Below are 24398 nucleotides of genomic sequence, written 5' to 3'. Positions count from 1 at the left end.
GCCCACATTTCTTGACTCTTGGCCTCTTCCTCCACCTACAAAGCCACAGATGGCAGGTTGAGTCTTTAACCATACCATATCTCTGACTCTCTCTTCTGCCTCTTCCTTTTAAGTTCTTTTAAGGACTCATGAGGCCTTCCCCAGTGGCTCAGCAGTAGAGAATCCACCTGCAAAGCAGGAGATCCAGGTCCAATCCCTGGGTTGGGACGATCCCCTGGAGAAGGGCATAGTAACCCACTCTAGTATTCTTGCCTGGAGAATCCCATGGACAGTGAAGACGGGCAGGCTACAGTCCTTGGGGTCATGAAGAGTCGGACACGACTGGACATGTGTACATAAGGCCTCGTGAAGGCTTACCTAGATAATCCCAGATATCCTATCCATCTCAAAGTCACATGAATAGCAACCTTAATTCCATCTACCTTGTAAAGCAGCATATTCATAGGCTCCAGCTTTAGGACATGGACAGCTTTGGGAGGCTCTTATTCTGCCTGACACTAAGCTGTTCCAGCAAAACAAGCCATGCTACTTATAAATTTGAAGGGCCCCCCCAATTTACATAATGCTCTGTGAAGGGGCCCTGGATAAATGATTACCAAGCCAAGGACCAAACATTAACTGGCATTGCCCCTTTTTATGAAGTGAAGACTCACAGTGATGATTTCCTCCATAAGAAATTGCTGACAGATTCAGCTGTCTACCCAGTTCTTTCATTACTCTATGTGTCCCTTCTGACTATCCTCACTGACTTAAAAAAGAAGTTAATCGTTCTCATAAACAGACTGTAGAAAATATGACTAAATCCATCATCTCTAACTCATCAGGCTTGTGTTGTGCATATTAATCAGAGGACAAACTGAAGCCTAGAAAATTGAAAGCTGAATGTAACGGTACCATGAGTAAGCCTTGTATCCTCACTGCTTCCAGCTGGGGTGACGTGATGATGCCATTCTTCATATAGAACAGTTTTATTTACAGGATCACACCATCACCAAAAACAAAGATCCCTTTACTAAAAAGAATGTAAAGAAACTGACAAAGCAATATCATTGTGACAAAGGCAAAGTAAGTCTAAAAAATAACTTGATGTCCTATAAGAAAATCTGTTTTCATGAATAGAATTGTCAAACTCTTTTGTTGATTAAGCTTTGTGGTATTACCACTTGCCCAGCTTTGCATGGTTCTGGCATTGAACATTCTGTCTATTCATCCTTTCATTTGACTTTATGAGTTGAGTAACTACTGTATTCCGGAAACCATCCTAAATGCAAGAGGCGAAAATGACAAGGAGGATACATAAATCTGTAATGTGACTCACTTGAGAGTTTACAATTTCATGTGAGAGTTGGTTGTAAACAAATAATGGTAAAATAGACAGATGGGTCGGGTGTTCTGGAAACAGAGGAGGTAAAGTATAATTGGTTCTTGAAGAACAAGTAGCATTTTTCTAGCTAAAGAAGCTTTCTATTAAGGACCGACATCCAAGGCACAAAAGCAAAAAAAAGAGTATAATGTGATCAGTATAATGTGATTATGACACATGTGGTTTTAGCTAAATCAAAGACAAATTAGGGAAAGAAATGGCACTCAATAAAAGAGCCTGGAGTCAGATTCTGAAGGACCTTCTAAGCCACATACTCCCAACTTTGGAAGTACAGGAACCAGGGAGATTAAAAAAACAACAGACCAACAGGAAGGGCAGAGCAGCCCTCTGTGCTGAGTAGGTAACCTGACAACAGGGTAGGAAACATCTGGAAGCAAAAAAAAAAAAAAAAAAAAATGCAATGTCCCTAGTTGTACAAAATTATACTCTAGAGATGGTAAGAGGCTTGAACTAAATGAGAATAAAGAGACTGTAACATGTTTGAGAGACATGTAAGAAGTAAGATTTTTTTTTTAAATTTTACTAAAGCACATGGACTTGAGTCATAGTCCTAGACAGCATATTAAAAAGCAGAGACATCACTTTACTGACAAGGTCAATATAGTCAAAGCTATGGTTTTTCCAGTAGTCATGTACAGATGTGAGAGTTGGACCGTAAAGCTGAGTGCCAAAGAACTGATGCTTTTGAACTGTGATGACGGATAAGACTCTTGAGAGTTCCCTGGATAGCAAGGAGATCCAACCAGTCAATCCCTAAAGGAAATCAGTCCTGAATATTCGTTGGAAGGACTGATGCTGAAGCTGAAACTCCAATACTGTGGTTATCTGATGCGAAGAGCTGACTCATTGGAAAAGACTCTGATGCTGAGAAAGATTGAGGGCAGGAGGAGAAGGGGGTGACAGAGGATGAGATGGTTGGATGGCATCACTGACTCAATGAACAGGAATTTGAGCAAACTCCAGGAGATAGTGAAGGACAGGGAAGCCTGATGTACTGCCGTGCGTGGGGTTACAAAGAGTCACACACAACTGAATGACTGAACAACGTAGACTTAAGTGGGTTAAGGACTTCCACCAAAAGTCTTAAAAAATTAAGTGCCCCTGAAGTTTTATTTTAGTCCTATTAGAGCTTTTCTATTTTCAAAGGTGACTTGGTTTACTCCAGTCTTTTGTATTTTCATAGAGACCACCACCACCACCATCATCATCATATTTTAGGAGTTAAAACTTTATAACTATAAATAACATAATTATATAATTTTTTCAATTTTCTAAGTAGTTGTTCCTCACACCTATCCCAACTAGTGAGAAGAAGAGGAATTATCTGTTCATGTTTATAAATGAGGCAATTAAATTGGAAAAACTTCACTTAAGGTCACATAGCTGCTAAGGAACATAGCCAAATATAAAATGCACATTTTCTGATACCCGTTTCACATGTTTGACATTTAATTTAATGCCACACATATTTTTAAGCTCATGCATATTTTTAAATGAGGTCTTGAGAGTTTAAGTAACATTCCCCAAGGATAGACAATGACTAAATGGTTTGGCAGGGAATCAGACTCAGATCTGTCTAACTTCAAAGTCCAAGGTCATACAAGCTAGACTCTACTGCATCCCTACTCACCTTCTGGAGAATAACTAAGGAAGACTTCATGGACAAAGCAGCCTTTGAAATGTATCTTGAAGGATGTCTATAGGCAAGGAGTGATTTTCAAAACATTTAACAACTAGTATAGCAAAATATGTGATTAATCCATGTGTGAATCAAAAATGTTAAATATATTAGCATACCTAAAGAACACAAATAGTTATTATGTGTTATAAGCAATAGGGAAAACCATCTATTAGAGCCTTTGGTGAGCTCTGAAATATTTGCTGATTTTTAGAAATCACTGGATTGTTTTCTGTTAGGACAGAATCATCACCCACACCCCCATACCTGTTCATACTCAGGGAAGGCTGCCCACAAGACAGCCTTTTGTGCTTCGCTCCTCAAGTCTTCTGGAGCTAAAAGGGCCAATGAAGTTTGCAGGATCCAAAAATGTACTTGATTAAGGATGCACAGGGCTTCCCTGGTAGCTCAGCGGTAAAGAATCTGCCTGCCAATGCAGAAGACACGGATTCAGTCCCTGGCTTGGAGGATCCCCTGGAGAAGGAAATGGCAACCGACTCAGTATTCTTGCCCGGAAAATCTCATGGACTAAGGAACCTGGTGGGCTGCAGTTCATGGGGTCACAAAAGAGTCGGACACATCTTAGTGACTAAACAACAACAAAAGGATGGCCAGGGTGTGATGGAAAGGGAAGGATTCTCCTTCCTGTCCCTCCAGGCCCTAGCCCAGCAGAGACAAATCTGCCAGTCTTATTCCTGCCTTCCTTAAATATTCTTACTCCTCAGCATTTTCAAAATTAGTTTTAATATTTTATTAGCATTATTAATACTTATTAATATTATTATTAATAATACTATTTTGGCTGCACTGGGTCTTCTTTGCTGTACGCAGGCTTTCTCTAGCTGTGGTAAGCAGGGGCTACTCTCTAGTTGCAGGTCTCAGATTTCTCATCGCAGTGGTTTCTCTTGTTGTGGCACACAGGCTTTAGGCACTGTCTTCAGAGGTTGCGATGCGTGGGCTTAGTTGCCCCGCAGGATGTGGAAACTTCCCAGAGCAAGGATTGAACCCGTGTCCCCTACATCGGCAAGCAAACTCCTTACCACTGGACCACCAGGGAAGTCCATATTCCTCAGCATTTTCAATCACCTCCTGACTACTACCCTCTTTCCTAAAAATCCCCTGGAGAGAAGACAAAGTTTTATAGCAGTCATTAGTCACATATTCCCCTTTCTACTTTCAAGTGGTCTTCAGGGATACAGGAAGATTCTGTATTTTTCTCAGAAGATAAAAAACCAAAACATGAGATATTAATAACTGTTTATTCCTTTAAAACATTTTTTGCTATTTCATTCAGCCTTTTTATTTCCAAGACCTTCTTATTTGATTCTTAAATACTCAATTAAACAATAAATATTCATTTTCATGGAGATTGAGTAAGAGGGTGTTCCTTCCTTCAGAAACTGTCACAGTTTCTTTCATTTTCAGCTCATTTGGCTGAAGTCTTTCCAGGACTTTCTCTGGTTAATTGCATTACACGTGCCATTTGCTGCCCTTGCTACACCCTCTTCAATTGACAGTTTCATCATATTATCAAATGGCCCGTCATTATAGTGGAATTCCACTGAATGCAGAATTCGGTGCATTACAAGAGCCACAGTCATTCAAAACTCAAAAGGAAATCAAGCTTCTGAGACTGTGTAGTACCAGTTCAAAAGATTGGGCCCAAGACTGGGCCAAGATAAACCAGGATCATTTTTCATATTTTAGAAGAAGGCTACATTCCTAACTCCACTGAATAACACATCATTTATGCCTGCTATAGATGATAACTTGAAGAAAAAGTTATTTTGCCATCTTTCAACTTTTCCCTTCCCTTCCTTCTCTGTTTCCCCTCTCTGTCTCTCTCCCTAACTACCTCTTATTCTCCAGCCTCAGAAAAAATTTTTGTTAGGCCCCATTTCCCAGTTTGGGGCTGAGGAGTTGGTCCACATTCCGAGTTTCACTGAAACCTTAGAGCCTTCAAATCTCTAACACTGTTCTGGAATTGAAGTTCCTCCTCACAGTAGAAGGCAGTCAGATCTTCTGTAATCTATCTGCACCCTGGACTTCCAAGATCTCTTCTGAAGCGGCCTTGTGGATACTCCAGTTATTCACCATTGGTTTGGTCCCAAAGATGATCTTCTAGAGCATGACAAATCAAAATTTGTTCCCTGCGACCATGATGTAGCTCTCTGGAGTGGGTTGTAGTCACTTGAAACCAATACTGAAATGGAAGTGGCTAACTGGCAGAAAAGTGACAGCGTTAGTCACTCAGTCATGCCTGACTCTTTGGGACCTCATGAACCACAGCCTGCCAGGCCCCTCTGTCCATGGCATTTTCCAGGCAAGGATACTAGAATGATTTGCCATTTGCTTCTCCAGGGGATCTTCCCAACCCAGGGATCAAACCCAAGTCTCCTGCACTGCAAGCAGATTCTTTACTGACTAAGCTACCAGGGAAGCCCCTAACTGGCAGAGGACTCCAAAATGTCATTCATTAAGACAAGTTGTTCAAAATATTGGGTAATCACAGCACGCTTTGGAGAAGGAAATGGCAACCCACTCCAGTATTCTTGCCTGGAAAATCCCTTGGACGGAGGAGCCTGGCAGGCTACAGTCCATGGCATCACAAAGAGTCGGACACAACTGAGTGACTTCACTCACTCACAGCACGCTTGCATGTGTGAGAATAACACCAAAAGTATCTCTGTGCATGCCTGCCCTTCCCCATCTCTCCCTCAATAGAATGACAGGCATTAAATCAAGAAAAAAAAAAGCATCATTCATATTTTCACTTAGTCTTTCAACAAATATTTATTGAGTCACTACTGTGTACAGGAGGCTTGTGACAAAAAGCAAGGCAAAACTGCCACATTCTTCTGAGCAATGGTAGCAACACTTACCTGTGTACCCAGGTGTGGAGGCCTCCCTATTCCTCCAAGTGCTCTGTACATAAAATTATGCAAATGAATCAGGAACCCACTACTGGAAGCCCCAACATTATCCACCCCAGCCGAAATAACCCATTCTGTGAATTGTATTTCCTTTTCAAATATTTTTATAGGGAAACAGAATTAAGGTTGAGTTTCTACAAAGATAAGCCCACCATATTTTCACTTATTACTACTACAAAAAATAGAAATATAATTATATATATATTATATACATAAAATATAACTACTTTTACAAAAAATATAAATATAATTCAATATCATGATGTATTACAAAAGGGCCTAGAAATATATAGGTCAGAATTCAGTAGATAATATATATATAAAATACATATAATGTACACTTAGAAACCCAATCAAAACAATGGAAGGAAATGAACTAGTTGGTCATGAAGAAAGAAGAGGGAAATTGGGCTTTTCATGATAATGTCAACGTTAGGGGAGAAAGTCCACATGTAAAAGAGTATTCAAAGAATGAATATAATTTTTAAACTTTTCTGCATTAATCAAATGCGTATTATGGTATCATATTCTATTTTTCATACAACATTTTGAAAATTTGCAAAGAAAGAAAGGGTGCAAGTTAATTTAAGTTTAATTTAACATATGGAAAATGTTTGATAAGAAAAAAAGTCATGTATAATTTAGCAATGTCTCTTAATTTTAAAGGTTTGAGTTTCTGAAGGATTCTTTTAATTGGCTAAATCCCCTTTTAGACTTACTGAAAATTAAATTGGAAAACAGGCTTTCTGTCATGAATTGGTATTTTTAAATCCACCAGAAAAATAGAACTTTTCCATCTGTGGTGGGAAAGGACCTATAAATAAATATGTGCATATATACTTATATATATACACAAACATACACATTTGTTGCACATGTGTCTACCCTCCTAACTCCTTTCCCACCCTAACATGCATCAGTACAGTGAAAATGGAAGCACAACAAAAAACTGTAAAATGAGATATGATAAAATATTACTGTGAGTGAGTGAGTGTTAGTCTTTCAGTTGTGTCCAACTCTTTGCAACCCCATGGACTGTAGCCCATCAGGCTCCCCTGTCCGTGAGATTCTCTGGGCAAGAATACTGGAGTGGGTTGCCATTTTCTTCTCCAGGGGATCTTCCCAACCCAGGGATCAAACCCAGGTTTCAAATCTTGCTTAATTATCAGCTTGATATTTCTAGATTAGTGAACACTCAACTGCTAAAAACTTAAATTGTTTGTATTCCATTCGAGTATATGTAACTACTGTTGATGAAATAATTACAAGGTGCTGTCTTGTTGGTCATGAAAATGAATGTGAAAAGTATTTCTAATCAGAATAGATATTTGCACCAAAAGTGAGAGAAAAAGAACTAAAATAGCTTGTGTTATCTGCTAAAGGTGAAATACGCCCCTTATGATCTTATTTGCATGAATGAAGAAAATTTATTTCTTACACATTTTAATATAGTAAAGGCTACATGGGATTTTCCATGTTTTCCAAGCTAGTTAAAAAGTCAATAGTTTAGGATAAAGTCTATAATAAAAAAGAAAAGTGAAAATATTTGAGGATGTACTGAAGGTGTGCTAAAAATTAGCTTTACATAAGTAATCAATAAATTTCTGAAAACAGTAAATTACGACTATAAAAGAGTGTGACATCTTTACTAAAAATGTGGAGTAGCACATGCTAAATGAGACTCTTGGTGGTTGTTTTTCCCCCTGTGATGTAATTCCAGATTAGAGTTACATTTTTTCCCCCATAGAGCAGTAAAAAGCTTCAAAGGAAGGAAAGAGTGGGATGTGGTAGGATGAGAATTAGACAGCACAGTCAGCTGGTACATAAAATGATGAAAGAGACTAGAATAATATCAACATCTTGTATAATCAATCACTGCAAATGTGTCATCAAGTACAAGGCCATCTCCAACTGTCAATACAACCGTGTAGACAATCCGGGTAAGGGGGGAAGTACAGCACAAACATGCCTATCAACACTTCTTTTTTTGTCTCAGAAGAACAAAATTCTGAGACGAGACAAGTTCTTGGAGCAAATGGAAATTTATCCAAATGAAAATCAAATGATAAATGCCAAGAGAATATTCTTTCTTTGGATTTATTTCAGTTCTTTAATTTAACCAGCTGGAATGAATTTTCAAGTAGCATTCTGTTCAGCCTTTTGAAATGGAGGACTTTCCTGTTAATTGGAAAGTTATATTTCATCAAAGATGAAGACGGTGCTCTTGGCTTAGAGATTCTCTTTTAAAAAAATAAAAAAGCATTTGGTGGATATTTACCATAAAAAGATTTCAGAACCTGTATTTCAAGTATGAAAGACTGAACTGTGAGCCTACACACCTAACTGAAGAAAAAGAAGAAAATTGAAATACCAGTGTTATCTTAAGCTCTACACGAAAATGCATTATCACTGTGTTCTCTCTCGAGAGGAATATGCAAGGATGTAAAACAGTTTAAAATATCAAGTGTTAATTTTCAGAATCAAATGTTGATATAACTGAGGTTTCTGATCTTCTAAGGTAAATGAATTGGGTAAGTCAACATATTGAAGCATTTTTAGTTGTTACTTTGACATGTTTTGTGGGGACTGGGGTAACATGATTGTCCACCCAGAAAGATTTAAAGCAAGAAAATGAAAATTCACTAGGAAAAAACATTTTTAAGGCTCAGATTTTCAAAGCAGTCTACACTTTGAGCAGTATTTTCAACTTATTGTTGACTAGTGATATATTAAAATTGTTACATTTAATTTTTAATTGACACAAATTAGGAAAAAGTAATTTATCACAAAAGTGAAACTTTTTAAAGGATTAATTATAATGAAGTATTAAAGAAATAATTGTTCATCCTTCTTAAAGGAATCACTCAAAATATGGTCTGAATGATAATTGTGAGTTCTGCTTTAAAATAATTTTGCAGGAAATCCCATCTATAATACTATCTTACATACTTTAAGTTTGGCAATATGCATATGGTAGGAATTTTCTAAGAGGCTATTCTACTGGGTGTTTTTTTTTTTTTTTAATATTTAAATGACTGCAATCAATTTTTTTAAGGGTGATATGAAAAAAAAATTGATGGAAACATTCCACAGACTCACATATATTCTCTACCTTGCTCTATGAGGTGGTGGCCTATATAGCAGCTACCATGAGTTGAAGGTGGGCCATGAGGAAGGAAATGAGGTAGAGAATGAGTGCTACAGCAAAGATAAACACATCCATTCATTCCTGAGATAGTCATTAATACTTTGAGAAGACTGATCTCAACTGAAAATTTCAGAGAGGACATTTGACAATGCTACAAGGCAGGCTTCAACAGTTTTTGAAATAGCAGTACTGGCCACATCACTATCTGAATTTCTGAAGATAAGCAATATACACATATCCTCCTAAATTCACAAACAGTATGTTAAGCAGTCAAAAACTCATATGCAGAGTCAATTTTTTCCAAGGAGAGCCGTAATAGTAATTTTACAAGCTAGTAGTGAATTGCATGGTAGAAGGAATGAACCAAATTTAATTGATTTAAAGCTGAAATTTACCAACACATTCTTTGACAGCAAATGAAAATCAGAATGTTTACATGCTTATCCAATAGATAAAATTGTATAAGACCCAAGATCTAGTTCAAAACACACTATGCAAACATGCTTAGATCAAGAAACTTTCGACACATAAATTGTACGTGATTTAGTTTCCAAGAATGTTGTCATCTACCCTAATGTGCTGGGTAAAATTTCAAAGTTAAGTTAAGAAATTTTGCACTTTAAAAAAAAAAAAAATACACTGAAATTACTAATTTCAAATGAACTTTCAAACCAAAGTAGTTGATTCAAAAGAAATCAGCCCACATAAAAGAATATTAAATTTAAAATAGTTATATAATATAAATTGTAATGCCCTATTGTATTTTTTAAATATTGTAAAATAAAATACAGGATACACTTTAGTTTTATAATGGCTAAATTGTGCATATTGCAAATAGTAAAACATTTGAAGTTTCTTTTTTCTCCTTGTACTTTTTAACTATTTTAATACTGATGAATACTGATGACTTACAAGAAGAAGTCATCGTAGTATGCATTATTCAATATCTTTAACCTTGGACTCTAAGTTAATGCCCCTTTTGAGTGCATAAAGTCTACAGGGTAGTATTCTGGGCAACAGAAGCACTGTGATAGACTGGAGTTACCTTGGGAGAAAGGCTTATGAAAAGTTCAGTTGGGACATGGAGCCAGAATTCAAAATTTCACATCCTATATCTTCAGTGAGTAATGAAACTATTTAAACAACTGAAGGAGAGAAAAAAATCCATAAAGACCTGTTGACAACAATCAATAAGAAACATATTTGCTTTGGCAAAAGCAAGTTCATTATGCTAAGATATTATGGAAATACAGATTCTAAAAAGTTGTTATTATTACTATTTATGCTGTCTGCCATAAAATGAAGTTATTGATAATAGAACTGCCTTCAAACCTCAGTGGGATTTTGAAATTTGAATTCATACAGTTTTTCTTCCTCTTTATCTGATATTAAATGTTATTAAATGTAGCTAAATATAAAAATCTCTGATAAATTCTATTAGAATGTTAAAAGCATAGTAGTAGTAGTTTTAAAGGTCAAATGAAGTTTCTAAGTTACATATGAATGATGAAATATATAAATGATTTCCAAATTGCATGTATTCAATATGTCACCCCTATATGATTGTGAGATGGGTGGAAATAATGAAAATTGACGTGTAGAAATAAAACAGAAGCCTGTAATGCATGATGTAAATGAACGGTGCTGTCACACAACATCTACTGCAAAGTCCTCTTAGATTCTGAAGAGCAACTGGGTGCTCAGGAAACTGGAATTTCAAGAAGTTAATGAAGTATGTTCTCGTCTTTACAAAACCTCTATGTTTTCTTGTGTTAGTTCACACCTGGACACTGTCTTTTCTTTTTTGTTTTTTTGTCCTCATCAGTCTCCGTGTAAATAAAACAAGAATACAAGGATGTCATGTCACATTGTACTCTCAAAATAGAATGTGAAGGCAGAGAAGTGTGGTGGTTTTCCTCATCTTTTTCCTCATCTGGAAAGATGTTTTCCTCATCTCTTCATGGAGGTGATAACAGAACTTATAGACACAGTACTGACTCTTAGAAGTATGGCTGGCACTTGGATGTGTTCATTAAATTTTAGTCATCTATCATTACTCTTACTATTTCTAAAAATTGTGATTGTTTTTGTTCAGTTGCTAAGTGGTGTTCAACTCTTTGAGACACTATGGACTGCAGAATGCCAGGCTTCCCTGTCCTTCACTGTCTCCCAGAGTTTGCAGTTTTCATGTCCACTGAGTCACTGATGCCATCCAACCATCTCATCCTCTGTTGCCCACTTCTCCTCCTGCCCTCAGTCTTTCCCAGGATCAGGGTCTTTTAGAAAAAGCAAGGGACTTCCAGAAAAACATCTACTTCTGTTTCATTGACTACACTAAAGTCTTTGACTGTGTGGATCACAACAAACAGTGGAAAATTCTTCAAGAGATGGGACTACCAAACCACCTTACCTGCCTCCTGTGAAACCTATATGCAGGTCAAGAAGCAACAGTTAAAACCAGAACTGGAACAACAGACTGGTTCAAAATTAGGAAAGGAGTACATCAAGGCTGTATATTGTCACTTTGCTTTTTAACTTACATGCAGAGTGTATCATGTGAAATGCCAACTGGGTGAATCACAAACTGGAACCAAGATTGCCAGGAGAAATATCAACAATCTCAGACATGTAGATGATACCACTCTAACAGCGGAAAGTGAAGAGGAACTAAAGAGCCTCTTGATGAAGGTGAAAAAGGAGAGTGAAAAAGGTGACTTAAAACTCAACATTCAAAAAACTAAGATCATGGCATCCAGTCCCGTCACTTCATGGCAAATAGATAAACAAAAAGTAGAAACAGTGGCAGATTGTATTTCTAAAAATAGACAGACTAAGTCATCTTCATCTTGATTATTACAACAGGATTACTAATTGGGAGTTTAAGGAGCAAAGAGAGGAGAGACCTAATTAATCCAGCCAAGGAAAAGGTTACAAGAATGGGGAAGATTTTTCTGAAGGTGTGACATGCAAGCACTTAAGTCTGAGTTAGATCCAGGGATACTAGAGAATGCGTTCTAGGGAAATGCATCAGTGGGATTTGTAAGCATTGTGGGTTATGGTGAGTGATGTGCAGGGGTGACTAGGGAGAGCAGGATGAAGACTTCAAAGTTGACAACTACATAAGCAAGGGCCAGGTCACAGAGGATAAGCGCCCTGGGTGCCATGGTAGGAAGCTTGGGTTTATCTTCTTTAACCTCTGAAAATTTACACTCAGTACCTTATAGTCAGGACAGTCTTGTTACAGAATCCCCAAAAGAATGGGACATAAATAGGTTTGTCGTCGTTGTTGTTGTTTAGTCACTAAGTCATGTCCCACTCTTTGTGAACCCATGAACTGCAGCACGCCAGGCTCTTCTGCCCTCCTCTATCTCCCGGAGTTTGCTCAAATTCATGTCCCTTGAGTTATTGATGCTATCTATCTCATCCTCTGCCACCCCCTTCTCCTTTTGCCTTCAATCTTTCCCAGCGTCAGGGTCTTTTCCAGTGAGTCAGCTCTTCACATCAGGTGGCCAAAGGATTGGAACTTCAGCTTCATCATCAGTCCTTACAATGAACATTCAGGACTGATCTCCTTTAGGATGGACTGATTTGATCTCCTTGCAGTCCAAGGGACTCTCAAATCTTCTTCAGCACCACAGTTCAAAAGCATCAGTTCTTTGGCACTCAGCTTTATGGTCCAACTCTCACATCTGTACATGACTGCTGCAAAAACCATAGCTTTGACAGACAGACCTTGGTTGGCAAAGCGATGTCTCTGCTTTTTAAGATGCTATCAAGGTTCGTCTTAGATTCCCTCCCAAGGAGCAAGTGTCTTTCAATTTCATGACTGCAGTCACTGTCTGCAGTGATTTTGGAGCCCAAGAAAAAATATGCCACTGCTTCCACCTTTCCACCTTCTATTTGCCACAAAATGATGGACGCCGTCATCTTAGTTTTTTGAACGTTGAGTTCCAAGCCATTTTTTTCACTCTCCTCGTTCACTCTCATCAAGAGGCTCTTTAGTTTCTCTTCACTTTGCGCCATTAACAATAGATGAACACCTCTTATTTTAACCCTTTTCAATTGGTAGCCAAAATGCTGTTTTAGTCTTAATGTCTTTGCAAAAATGGGCCCAAGATAATTTCCCAAATTACAGCATTTAGCAGAGCATGTAATGATACATCAAATTATTTTTCTGCAAGTAATTACTCAGAAGCATCTTGGAAGTTAGATGGAAATACAGTTGAACTAATTCATGTATTAAACAATGGTTGACCCTTATACAACTTCAGAGGGTTAATCCAAGTATAATTTATAGTCACCCTCCATATCTGTGGTTCCCCTGCATCTGGGGATTTAACCAACCAGAAGTTGTAGTACTGTGGGATTATTGTTGAAAAATATCCATATATAAGTGGATCTGTGCAGTTCAAACCTGTGTTGTTCAAGGATCAACTATACAGAGTAGATAAAACAGGTAGCTTAAATTTCCGTTTGGAGACATTGTCTGCCTATTTTGTTTTAAGTATCCATTATACCATATTTGCACTGTATTTGAAATAAATTCCTAGGCTAAAATAATAGAAAGGAAATAAGTATTTCTGTTCTGTTAAACACAAAAAACGCAAAAGGTTTTAATGCATTTCTCAAGTCGATTCTACTTGGTGAAAATATAGCTGAGAAGGAATTTAGCCTTGTTGACTTTCGGCTCTGTTCTGCACCACTAGGTCAAGCTGTCCTGTGTTTATATAGCCCACAATTCAAAGACCTTTAAATATGTATTTACACAATAGATCATATTTGCTGAAGAAGTCATGCTGTAGCAATTTCCCCTCCTTTGCGAAATTTCTTCAGTGATGTCTTCACAAAAAAGGGGAAAAAATGGAATTTTCATCCTCTAAACATAAAATTCAGGTCCAGCTCTAGGTCCAAAAATCATCAGATTAACTCCTTTTTCACATCATTTGTGCTCTTTTGAAAGTATAAAGTCTTGGCTTCTCAAATGAATTTCCAGCCATACCCAATAAAGAGAAACTACCTAACAATTAATTTCATACTTCTGATGAGATACTCATTTAACTGGCTTGATGGTAGATTCTGTGATATTTAGTCCTCAGTTCATAGAGTGTGGGATACAGTTTTAGCTTTCTGAGAAAACTTAGTGTTTGAAGTTGAGCTACTTAAAGCTCAATAGCTCCCCTTAGTGGTACCTTGCAAGAAATTCACCAAGAAGCAGCTTTTATAAAGATCTATGGAGAATCCCAGGGACGGCGGAGTCTGGTGGGCTGCCGTCTGCGGGGTCGCACAGAGTCGGACACGACTGAAGCGACTTAGCAGCAGCAGCCACAGATATTTCTAAACATCCAGAAAATTGTGAACTGACATTCCTAATCTGAGTAATTCTCAATAAACAAATTCTATTTGTGATTCTAAGGAGAACAATTCTTCTATTCATAACCCTATTACATTTAAAAAGATAACAGCATTTTCTGTGGTTTTTATTTTTACTTGGAACTTAAAATATGTAATACATAATTTAGGAAATATTATTCAAGATCACTTATTTTGTTCTTTTTTAATATATTTATTCTTTTCAGTTCATACTTTTGTTTGAACATATTTTAAAAACACAATCTACAACTAATTTTTATTTAGTATATAGGTGCCTTTTCCAAATGTACCTAATTAGAAAATTTGACTTAAAAATTAATGGCTACACGGTCCAGCACCTGAGTCCTGGCCTCGCTCCTTCCTCGTGAACAAACATCATGAGCTTCAGCGCCCAATCCACCTTCTCCAACTACCGGTCCCTGGGCTCCGTGCGGTCGTCGGGCCACCGGGTCCGACCGGTCAGCAGCGCGGCCAGCGTCTATGCAGGCGCCGGGGGCTCGGGCTCCCGGATCTCCGTGTCCCGCTCCACCAGCGTCCGGGGCGGCTGGGGGTCCGGGAACCTGGGCGCCGGGATGGCTGGGGGTCTGGTGGGTGTAGGGGGCATCCAGGGCGAGAAGGAGACCATGCAAGACCTGAATGACCGCCTGGCCTCCTACCTGGAGAAGGTGAGGAGCCTGGAGGCTGATAACCGGAGACTGGAGAGCAAAATCCGGGAACACCTGGAGAAGAAGGGACCCCAGGTCAGAGACTGGGGGCATTACCTGAAGATCATCGAGGACCTGAGGGTTCAGATTTTTGCAAATTCTGTGGACAACGCCCGCGTCGTTCTGCAGATTGACAATGCCCGTCTTGCTGCTGATGACTTCAGAGTCAAGTATGAGACAGAGCTGGCCATGCGCCAGTCTGTGGAGAGTGACATACATGGGCTCCGCAAGGTCATCGATGACACCAATGTCACCCGGCTGCAGCTGGAGACTGAGATCGAGGCTCTCAAGGAGGAGCTGCTCTTCATGAAGAAGAACCATGAGGAGGAAGTAAAGGGTCTACAAAACCAGATTGCCAACTCTGGGCTGACTGTGGAGTTAGATGCCCCCAAACCTCAGGACCTCAGCAAGATCATGGCAGACATCCGGGCCCAGTATGACGAGCTGGCTCAGAAGAACCGAGAGGAGCTGGACAAGTACTGGTCCCAGCAGATTGAGGAGAGCACCACAGTGGTCACCTCGCAGACTGCCGAGATAGGAGCTGCTGAGATGACCCTCACAGAGCTGAGGCGCACCGTCCAGTCCCTGGAGATCGACCTGGACTCCATGAGAAACCTGAAGGCCAGCTTGGAGAACAGCCTGAGGGAAGTGGAGACCCGCTACGCCATGCAGATGGAGCAGCTCAATGGAGTCCTCCTGCACCTGGAGTCAGAGCTGGCTCAGACCCGGGCAGAGGGGCAACGCCAGACCCAGGAGTACGAGGCCCTGCTGAATGTCAAGGTCAAGCTGGAGGCTGAAATCAATACCTACCGCCGCCTGCTGGAAGATGGGGAGGATTTCAGCCTTGGCGATGCTCTGGACAGCAGCAACTCCAAGCAAACCATCCATAAGACCACCACCCTCCGGCTCGTGGATGGCAAAGTGGTGTCTGAGACCTCAGACACCAAAGTTATGAGGCACTGAGGCAGCAGAAGCAGGATCCCCTGGGGAGCAGGGAGTCAATAAAAGTTGAGACGTTATTGCATATCAAAAAAAAAAAAAAAAACAAAACAAAAAAAAAAATTAATGGCTACAGTAAATCAAAAAAACATACCAGATATCCATGGGAAAAGTATAAGAAATTAAATGGTCAATGCTGTGATATGAAATAAACTTTTTGAAAGCACATGTTTAAGAAAATTGGACTTCTATTGATCTCTAGTTATGGTTCTTAATGTAGTTGCACAGAAGAATAAACTGGAAATGAACATGTTATTAACTCCTGGGCCCATCATAAAACTACTGACTCATAATCTCCAGGAGTGGCACTAGGAATCTATTTTTCAAAGTCATCTGTGCTTGGAAACCCAGTTTGCAGAAGATCCTAGGAAATGTTTACATAAGTGACAATACGCTATTGTATTCATGGGCTTCCCTGGTGTCTCAGACCAAAAAGAATCCACCTGCAATGCGGGAGACCTGGGGTTCCATCCCTGGGTTGGGTAGATCTCCTGGAGGAGGGCACAGAAACCCATTCCAGTATTGTATTCATAGAAAATAACTTCAGAATCTCAAAAATGTCAGTCACCTACTCAGTTATGATTTGCAACAAATATTGGATAATATGTGGCTATATGGTCTTCACAGAGATTTTAGCTAAATTTTAGCTACTCTTTTAAAAGTCAAGGCTCAAAAATAAATACCAGTCATCACCATACTCACTTTATGGGTTCTTATTACTTTTAGAAGTGTTTCTGAAATAGAAAATAGCCTTTTCTAAACTAGTCACAGAAACACCCAAATTCTGCTTTGCTCTCAAATTCTGACACTTGCCCTCCTCCAGTTTTCAGTACCACTGGTCCTCGGAACAAACTCCCAAAATGGCAATCAAGTCCTGTCTGTCGTTCCAGTTTCTCTGGGTAATATACTATATATAGACTCTGATCAAACCAAGGGAGTCTACTTTAGTTCCCCAGATTCACCATGTCCTTGCATGCCTTCATGCCACTGACATATTGTTCACTGCCTGCTGTGCCTTTTTCCCCTCATCAGCCTGGCAGACTCTCATTCATTCTTTAAAGCTCAGCTTAAACATCACCCCATCTGGGGAGTCTTGTTCGATCTCCATTGGCAGAGTTCAATGCTTTCCTTGCTCTGCAACCAATAGATCTTGTGCATGCTACTATTTTTGCATTAGTATGTGGCTTTATTTATTGTATCTGTCTCCATCTCTCCCTTGTCTCTCCAGGTTTTAACACACTCCTTGGCAGAGATAGAGGCTTAACTCCTGTTTGTATAATGAGTTAATAACATTAGCCCTCATTTCTCCCATGATTAATGTGTGCCATGTACTACAGTAAGTGCTTTACAAGCATCCTTAAAAAGTTTAGCAAGTGGTAATGATTATCCCCATTTTAAATATCAGACAATTAATCCCAAGAGATATCAACTTGTCAAAAGTCACACAACTAGCTGGTGGCAGATATAGAATTTGAACACCATGTTTTTCTGACTAATGTCATGTTGAATGTTCTTAAATGTTGTACTTCTATGCAAGGACTAATTTCTTTTTGATGGTTTCTATCCAAACACGGCCCTCATAGCTGGGACATGGAAGCATGATGAACATTCTTTTAATCATTGGAGCACTCTACAACCCAATTCTGGTGCACGTGTGTGCATGCACACACATAATCAGTGAATGACAAAGCACAAATGTATATGTAAGACTGTGATAACTGGAATGGATAGTTTGCAAAATCACCAAAAAAATGTATAAAAATAACTCCTGCCCACATCAATGAAAAGTCAGCAGAATAAAAAAAGAAATCCCCTTTAATGAAAACCTGACAGAGTTTCCCAAATTGCATGTGATTTTTAATGGACTAGAGACACTCTTCTGCATTTTTATTTCTTGGACAAGAGGAAAATATATTACTTATGCAAAAGGATAGTTAGCATTTCCAACCACTAACACATGGCCTGTAAAAAATAATAATCTCATTTTTCTGTTGTGCAATAGCCCTCTGTTAGGCAACAGCAACGTACAATGTGCTAGTTTCCTGTTAGTTCAGTAGAGCTTCCCCTTTCACTCACCGCCCAGACTAAATAGTTACTCCTTGGATAATAAAACTCTAATACTGAACTTCAAGCTACTTCCAAGAATGTTTCTGCCTGTATTAAGAAATAATCATATCAGTTTGCTAATAAGCAGAAATGCACTGTAAGTTGAGTATGTTGTCACATGTAGCTAGCAAACATATAAATCAATCCATGACCAAGAAAGAAACAATATATTTTTTATGGTTGGGATCACAGCTGTAAAATGTTGGACCATCATCAAGAGAACAATGTCAAACACTGAACTTTTGGATGATTTCCATAAAAATAACATTTTGTTTAGGGTCAGTAGTTTTTATGGAACTTTGGAATGAATTTCACTGATGATATTTTTAGAGTTGAACTTGAACACCTCCAAAATGCTCTTCAAATGGAAATATTATGTAATCTAACCTTTTCAGCCATGTTCTTTGGAAAATCAAGCACATACCACAAAAACCAGCATCTGTCTCAGTTTGTACATATTTATGAAAATTAAATTATAGTACACATGCAAGACAATAAATTAACTTTTCAGTTTTCTCTTCATTACTAAGTTCATGTCAGCACTGAAAATGTGTAAAGCCAGCATGAAAAAAAAAGAAAACACCCTGAATTTCTTCTATAGAAATCTTATCAATACAGCAATATTCTTTTAAGCGAAAAGAATAGTGGAATTCATCAATACGACTAGTCAGCCCTAGACGTAACAGTCAACTCTAATATTTTTTGTTCTCTACATATCCCAAATAATTTGCCTGATATTTTATTTACGTGGTCTGAATTCTTATTTTTGTTTACTCTCCTTTTAAAGTCCAAACTTTGGAGATTTTTATGTTGAGCCCAACAAGGCAAGTTTTCACAAAGTAACTGGAAGACTTTATAAATATAGTCTCAGACAAAGCTAGTTGTGGCATAAAATCCAAGGAGACTGTGTTGGCTGCGCATACATATACAGTGTTAATAATGCTGGTTCCTAGAATTCCATAACCAGAGCTCAAGAAAAGGAAAGCCAAACCACTGAATTCAATATTTGCAGCCTATTTCAGGACGTGAAAATATTTTGGTTCTCCCATGCAAATAATTTCTCGAAAATACTTTTGTTCAAAATGACTTTTTGTAGACTGAAACTAATTTCAGATTCTGTATGACTCAGTATGTAGGGATACGTCCAATCAGAATTTCTTCCACACCCAGGTATACTTAGTTCTTAGTTTTCACTTACTGTATTGATTTGAATCAGTAATTTTTTACTGGGATATGTGTGTTATGGAGATTGCTAAACCATGCCCTCAAAATGACTTTACGATGTAGGTTGTATGTGTAAAATGTTAACATATTAATAAAATATAGCTAATATACTAATTTGAAACTTAAAAAACAATTCATCTAATTTGGTACCAGACTCATGCACTTTGATCAAATTGCGGGCTGAGTCACTTCAGTCGTGTCTGACTCTTTGCCACCCTATGGACCGTAGCAACCTGCCAGTCTCCTCTGTCCATGGGATTCTCTAGGCAAGAACACTGGAGTGGGTTGCCAGGCCATCCTCAGGGGATCTTCCTGACCCAGGGATCAAACCTACATCTCTTATGTCTCCTGCATTGGCAGGTGGATTCTTTACCACTAGACCACCTGGGAAGCCCACTGATCAAATTACTCTCTCCTAAAACCGCTAACGGTTACCCAAGGCCAATTGAATGAAATTCATTTCTTCGCCCTGGCTCCAGTCTTTCTTTCACTATGCTTCCTACGTCAAAACCTTTAAAGTTGCATTGACTTCACTTTTTAAAATGTTTCACTCTGTGTATCTGAATAAATCTGTGCTTCAAACCCTGTTCAAGGTCAAGATTCTCATGGAATCCTGTATATTTCAATAAATATCTACTCATTTCGTTGAAAGAGATAAAGTTCTTGCCCTCGTGGCTAATACCATAGGTTTATTGATAAGTCATAGTCACAGGTACCCCTGCATGTAGATAATTTTCAATAAAAATTACTTTCAACATATAAATATTTGTATTAAAATATAATTATCCTCACCCTTTTTGCATATTTGTTGTGCAAATTAATTCTCTTCTAATAAATGACATGCAGATGTATCAGTTCAGTTCAGTTCATCTCAATCACTCAGTCGTGCCCGACTCTTTGCGACCCTGTACAGTGCAGCATCCCAGGCCTCCCTGTCCATCACCAACTCACAGAGCTTGCTCAAACTCATGTCCATCGAGTCGGTGATGCCATCCAACCATCTCATCCTCTGCCGTCCCCTTCTCCTCCCACCTTCAATCTTTCCCAGCATCAGGGTCTTTTGATATGAGTCAGTTCTTCTCATCAGGTGGCCAAAGTATTGGAATTTCAGCTTCAGCATAAGTCCTTCCAATGAACACCCAAGACCGATCTCCTTTAGGATGGACTGGTTGGATCTCCTTGCAGTCCAAGGGACTCTCAAGAGCCTTCTCCAACACCACAGTTCAAAAGCATCAATTCTTCGGCCCTCAGCTTTCTTTATAGTCCAACTCCCACATCCATACATGACCACTAGAAAAACCATAGCCTTGACTAGACGGACCTTTGTCAGCAAAGTAAGTCTCTGCCTTTTTAATAGGCTGTCATAGCTTTTCTTCCAAGGAGCAAGTGTCCTTTAATTTCGTGGCTGCATTCATCATCTGCAGTGATTTTGGAGTCCAAGAAAATAAAGTCTGTCACTGTTTCCATTGTTTCCCCATCTATTTGCCATGAAGTGATGGGACTAGATGCCATCATCTTAGTTTTTTTAATGTTGAGCTTTATGCCATCTTTTTCACTCTCCTCTTTCACTTTCATCAAGAGGCTCTTTAGTTCTTCTTTGCTTTCTGCCATAAGGGTGGTGTCATCTGCATATCTGAGGTTTTTGATATTTCTCCTGGCAATCTTGACTCCAGTTTGTGCTTCATCCAGCCCAGCGTTTCGCATGATGTACTCTGCATGTAAGTTAAATAAGCAGGGTGACAATATACAGCCTTGACATACTCCTTTCCCAATTTGGAACCAGTCTGTTGTTCCATGTCTGATTTTAACTGTTGCTTCTTGACCTGCATACGGATTTCTCAGGAGGCAGGTCAGGTGGTCTGGTATTCCCATGTCTTGAAGAATTTTCCACGGTTTGTTGTGATCCACACAGTCAAAGGCTTTGGCGTAGTCAATAAAGCAAAAGTAGATGTTTTTCCTGGAACTTTCTTGCTTTTTTGATGATACAATGGATGTTGGCAATTTGATCTCTTGCCCTTTCTAAATCCAGCTTGAACATCTGGAAGTTCATGGTTCATGTACTGTTGAAGCGTGGCTTGGAGAATTTTGAGCATTACTTTGCTAGCATGTGAGATGAATGCAACTGTGCAGTAGTTTTAACCTTTTTTGACATTGCCTTTCTTTGGGACAGAATGCAAATCGGTAACTGCTACTTGGAAAATTTTGAAAACAAAATAGAACCTTTTGTAGGAGTCAGATAACATATACACATCAGTAAGTTTCTTGAAAGAAAGGATTAATTGCTGTCTTGTCTGACTCTTTGCGACCCCATAGAGTGTAGCCCACCATGCTCTTCTATCCATGGAATTCTCCAGGCAAGAATACTGGAGTGGGTTACCATTCCCTTCTCCAGGGGATCTTCCTGACCTAGGGATCAAACCTGGGTCTTCTGTATTGCAAACAGATTCTTTCCCATCTGAACCACCAGAAATCTATTTGAAAATTTATATTAATTATCCATCAATAGCTATCATGTAAAATTATACTCATACTAAACTTACAGAAATAGAACCTTCTGGAATTCAAAACTATCAAATATTAATTGCTTCATCATATGTTGCATGTGTTTCATGTTTGCATTGCTTAAAGTATAGCACAATAGCCTACATAAAACTGATTGAATGAATGATTTAAATAGTAGATAATTTCGTATCTACGGGTATGGTATGCAACCTAAGAGAAATTCAACTTGCCTTTAAAAACTTTGAAAACTGAAATTGAACATGACTGAATGCTTTTTAAAAGGTGTCTCCTTTCATTTCAGGAAGAAAAGGAAGGGAGAGAAAAAGAAAAAAACCTAATAAAGAAGAAAGTAAAGATGCAATACCTGATAACAAAGGTCTGGAGCCCAGCAGGGAAACTCCAGAGCAACGAGAAAACAAACAGCAGCAGAAGAAACGAAAGGTCCAAGATAAACAACAGAAATCGGTATCCGTCAGCACTGTACATTAGAGGGTCCCGTGAGATTGTCGTAAACTCGTGATGCTGCTATCTCCACCAGATGCCCAGGACAGGTGCTCCAGCCATTAGGACCACAAACGGACAACGTGTCAGTTACCGCTCAGTCTAAACAACATTCCAGATAGTTGCTATATTCTTCATACAAGCGTAGTTAACAACAAAGAGCCAAAAGATCAAAGAAGGGATGCTTTTGAATGTTTCTCTTATGTGCTTCTGTGCATTTTTAAGAGACAAGAAATTTTGTACATAATCATCAATAGGCTAGAAGCTGTAACAACCTAATGATGACAGCTGGAGAAGCAACATCTTCTCCCTATAAAAACATGTTTTCAAGCTATTGTTTAAAGAAGCAAATGATAGTTCTGCAAACTCACAAGATGCTGTGTCCCTTCAAAAGACACCAGAGATCAGAGGAGAGAAACACCTTTCAAAGGACAGTGTTCTTTTGTGCAGGAAATCTAGGGAGTGCTCAGATATTAAGGCCTGGCATTTGGAATCATAGGAATTATCACCACGGAAACAACTGTTTCAAGCTTGGTTCTCTTGCCCTCATTTGTCCTTCTGCAAGAAGCGTGAGAGTGCACATATTTTCAGAATTAATATACTGTATGGGATTGGAGGAAGGCAAAATGTGGAAGAAACCATAGAGCTGGAGATGATTTTTGTGCTTTACAAAACTGTGAAGGGTTGTAATTACCTGGAACAGGTCTCCAGTCTATGTCCGCACTGTGTGATTCAGCCTCTGCTACCCCTTGGGTTATATGTCTGTAAACATGTACCTGTAACTTACTTCCAAAAACAAAATCATACTTATTAGAAGAAAATTCTGATTTCATAGAAAACAAAAACTAGAGCAAGGAAAATATAACATGTTTGCAAAGTCGTGTGTTTTCTTTCTCTCTCAACTGGGAAGGGGAAGAACAATCTTCTTACCTGCTTAATTGTCCACATGGAACTAAAAGGGATACTACTTTCTAACAAAGTGTATCTAATAGGGGGGAAGGCCACCACAATAAATATATTTGTTGATAGTTTTTAAAGTTTTGTTCATTTTATTGTTTTATTAAAAAGTTGTTACTCTTAGAGACTCCTGAATTAGGAAAGAGGATTGTGTATCCTATGGAATTCAGAACATATTACATTTCTCAGTGTTTGCTTTTGGAGTCCAGCCTTATCTGAACTGATGGAAATTTACATATAAAGTATTAGAAGATATTTATCCCATTTTTCTTATTGTGATTAAAAACTTCTAGTTATAGATGCAGGGGCCTCCCTAAATGATTTCATTACTCCCCCTTCCTTGCTTCGAAATTTGTATCTTTTCTTGTATGTTGCGTTCCTCCAGCATCTTGAACATTTGGCCTTTTCTTCTGCATGTTTTTTCACTCTCTAGATCTCTTTGGGGAACTGAAGTCACCCTATCTGGAGGCTTCACCAGTATTTCAGAGAGGCCACAGCCAGCCTGGGGCAAGAGGAGACAGGTGCCACAGAATCTCCTGACCCACCATAACCTTCCTGTTGCAACGGAAGGACACACAGCTATCCTGTCCACCAGTCTTCCTAGCCCTCTAAAGAGCACTGCTTTCTGAAAAGCTGGCAATGAGTCTGGTTTCTTGCTGCCAATTTCTGGCCACTCTTTCCCTACAGACTGTACTCTTCATGCAGATTGTTTGCCTTAATTCTCTTTTCCTCTTCCAAGATATAAAATTTTTGAGTGATGTGTTCCTGCTTCTTATTCTGAATTTTCTTTTCTTGTCCACGTGAGATGTGTTATGTATAAAAATAATCCTATCTTCAACTACAGTTTATATCACCAAGGAAAAACAAACATTTTCCTTACAGAGTTGTGTTA

The 24398-nt window shown here is 38.8% G+C and overlaps 2 protein-coding genes across 2 annotated transcripts in view; both read left to right on the top strand.

Annotated features, from left to right (window-relative positions):
* Window positions 1-23437, top strand: part of RSPO3 (R-spondin 3) — a 94727-nt gene extending 71290 nt beyond the window's left edge. Inside the window, exon 5 of the mRNA XM_061131713.1 lies at window positions 22350-23437. Coding sequence (XP_060987696.1) covers window positions 22350-22537 — 188 coding nt within the window. The 3' untranslated portion in view covers window positions 22538-23437. The remainder of the gene's footprint in view (window positions 1-22349) is intronic.
* On the top strand, window positions 14849-16236 carry LOC133048284 (keratin, type I cytoskeletal 18). The gene has a single exon (XM_061131969.1). The coding sequence runs from the start codon at window positions 14891-14893 to the stop codon at window positions 16178-16180; it is 1290 nt and encodes a 429-aa protein (XP_060987952.1). The 5' UTR covers window positions 14849-14890; the 3' UTR covers window positions 16181-16236.
* Window positions 23438-24398: the final 961 nt, after the last annotated feature.

This window comes from Dama dama, chromosome 28, assembly GCF_033118175.1.
Source record: "Dama dama isolate Ldn47 chromosome 28, ASM3311817v1, whole genome shotgun sequence".
NCBI classification, from domain to species: Eukaryota; Metazoa; Chordata; class Mammalia; order Artiodactyla; family Cervidae; genus Dama; species Dama dama.
This window is presented reverse-complemented; position numbering and strand designations above follow the sequence as displayed.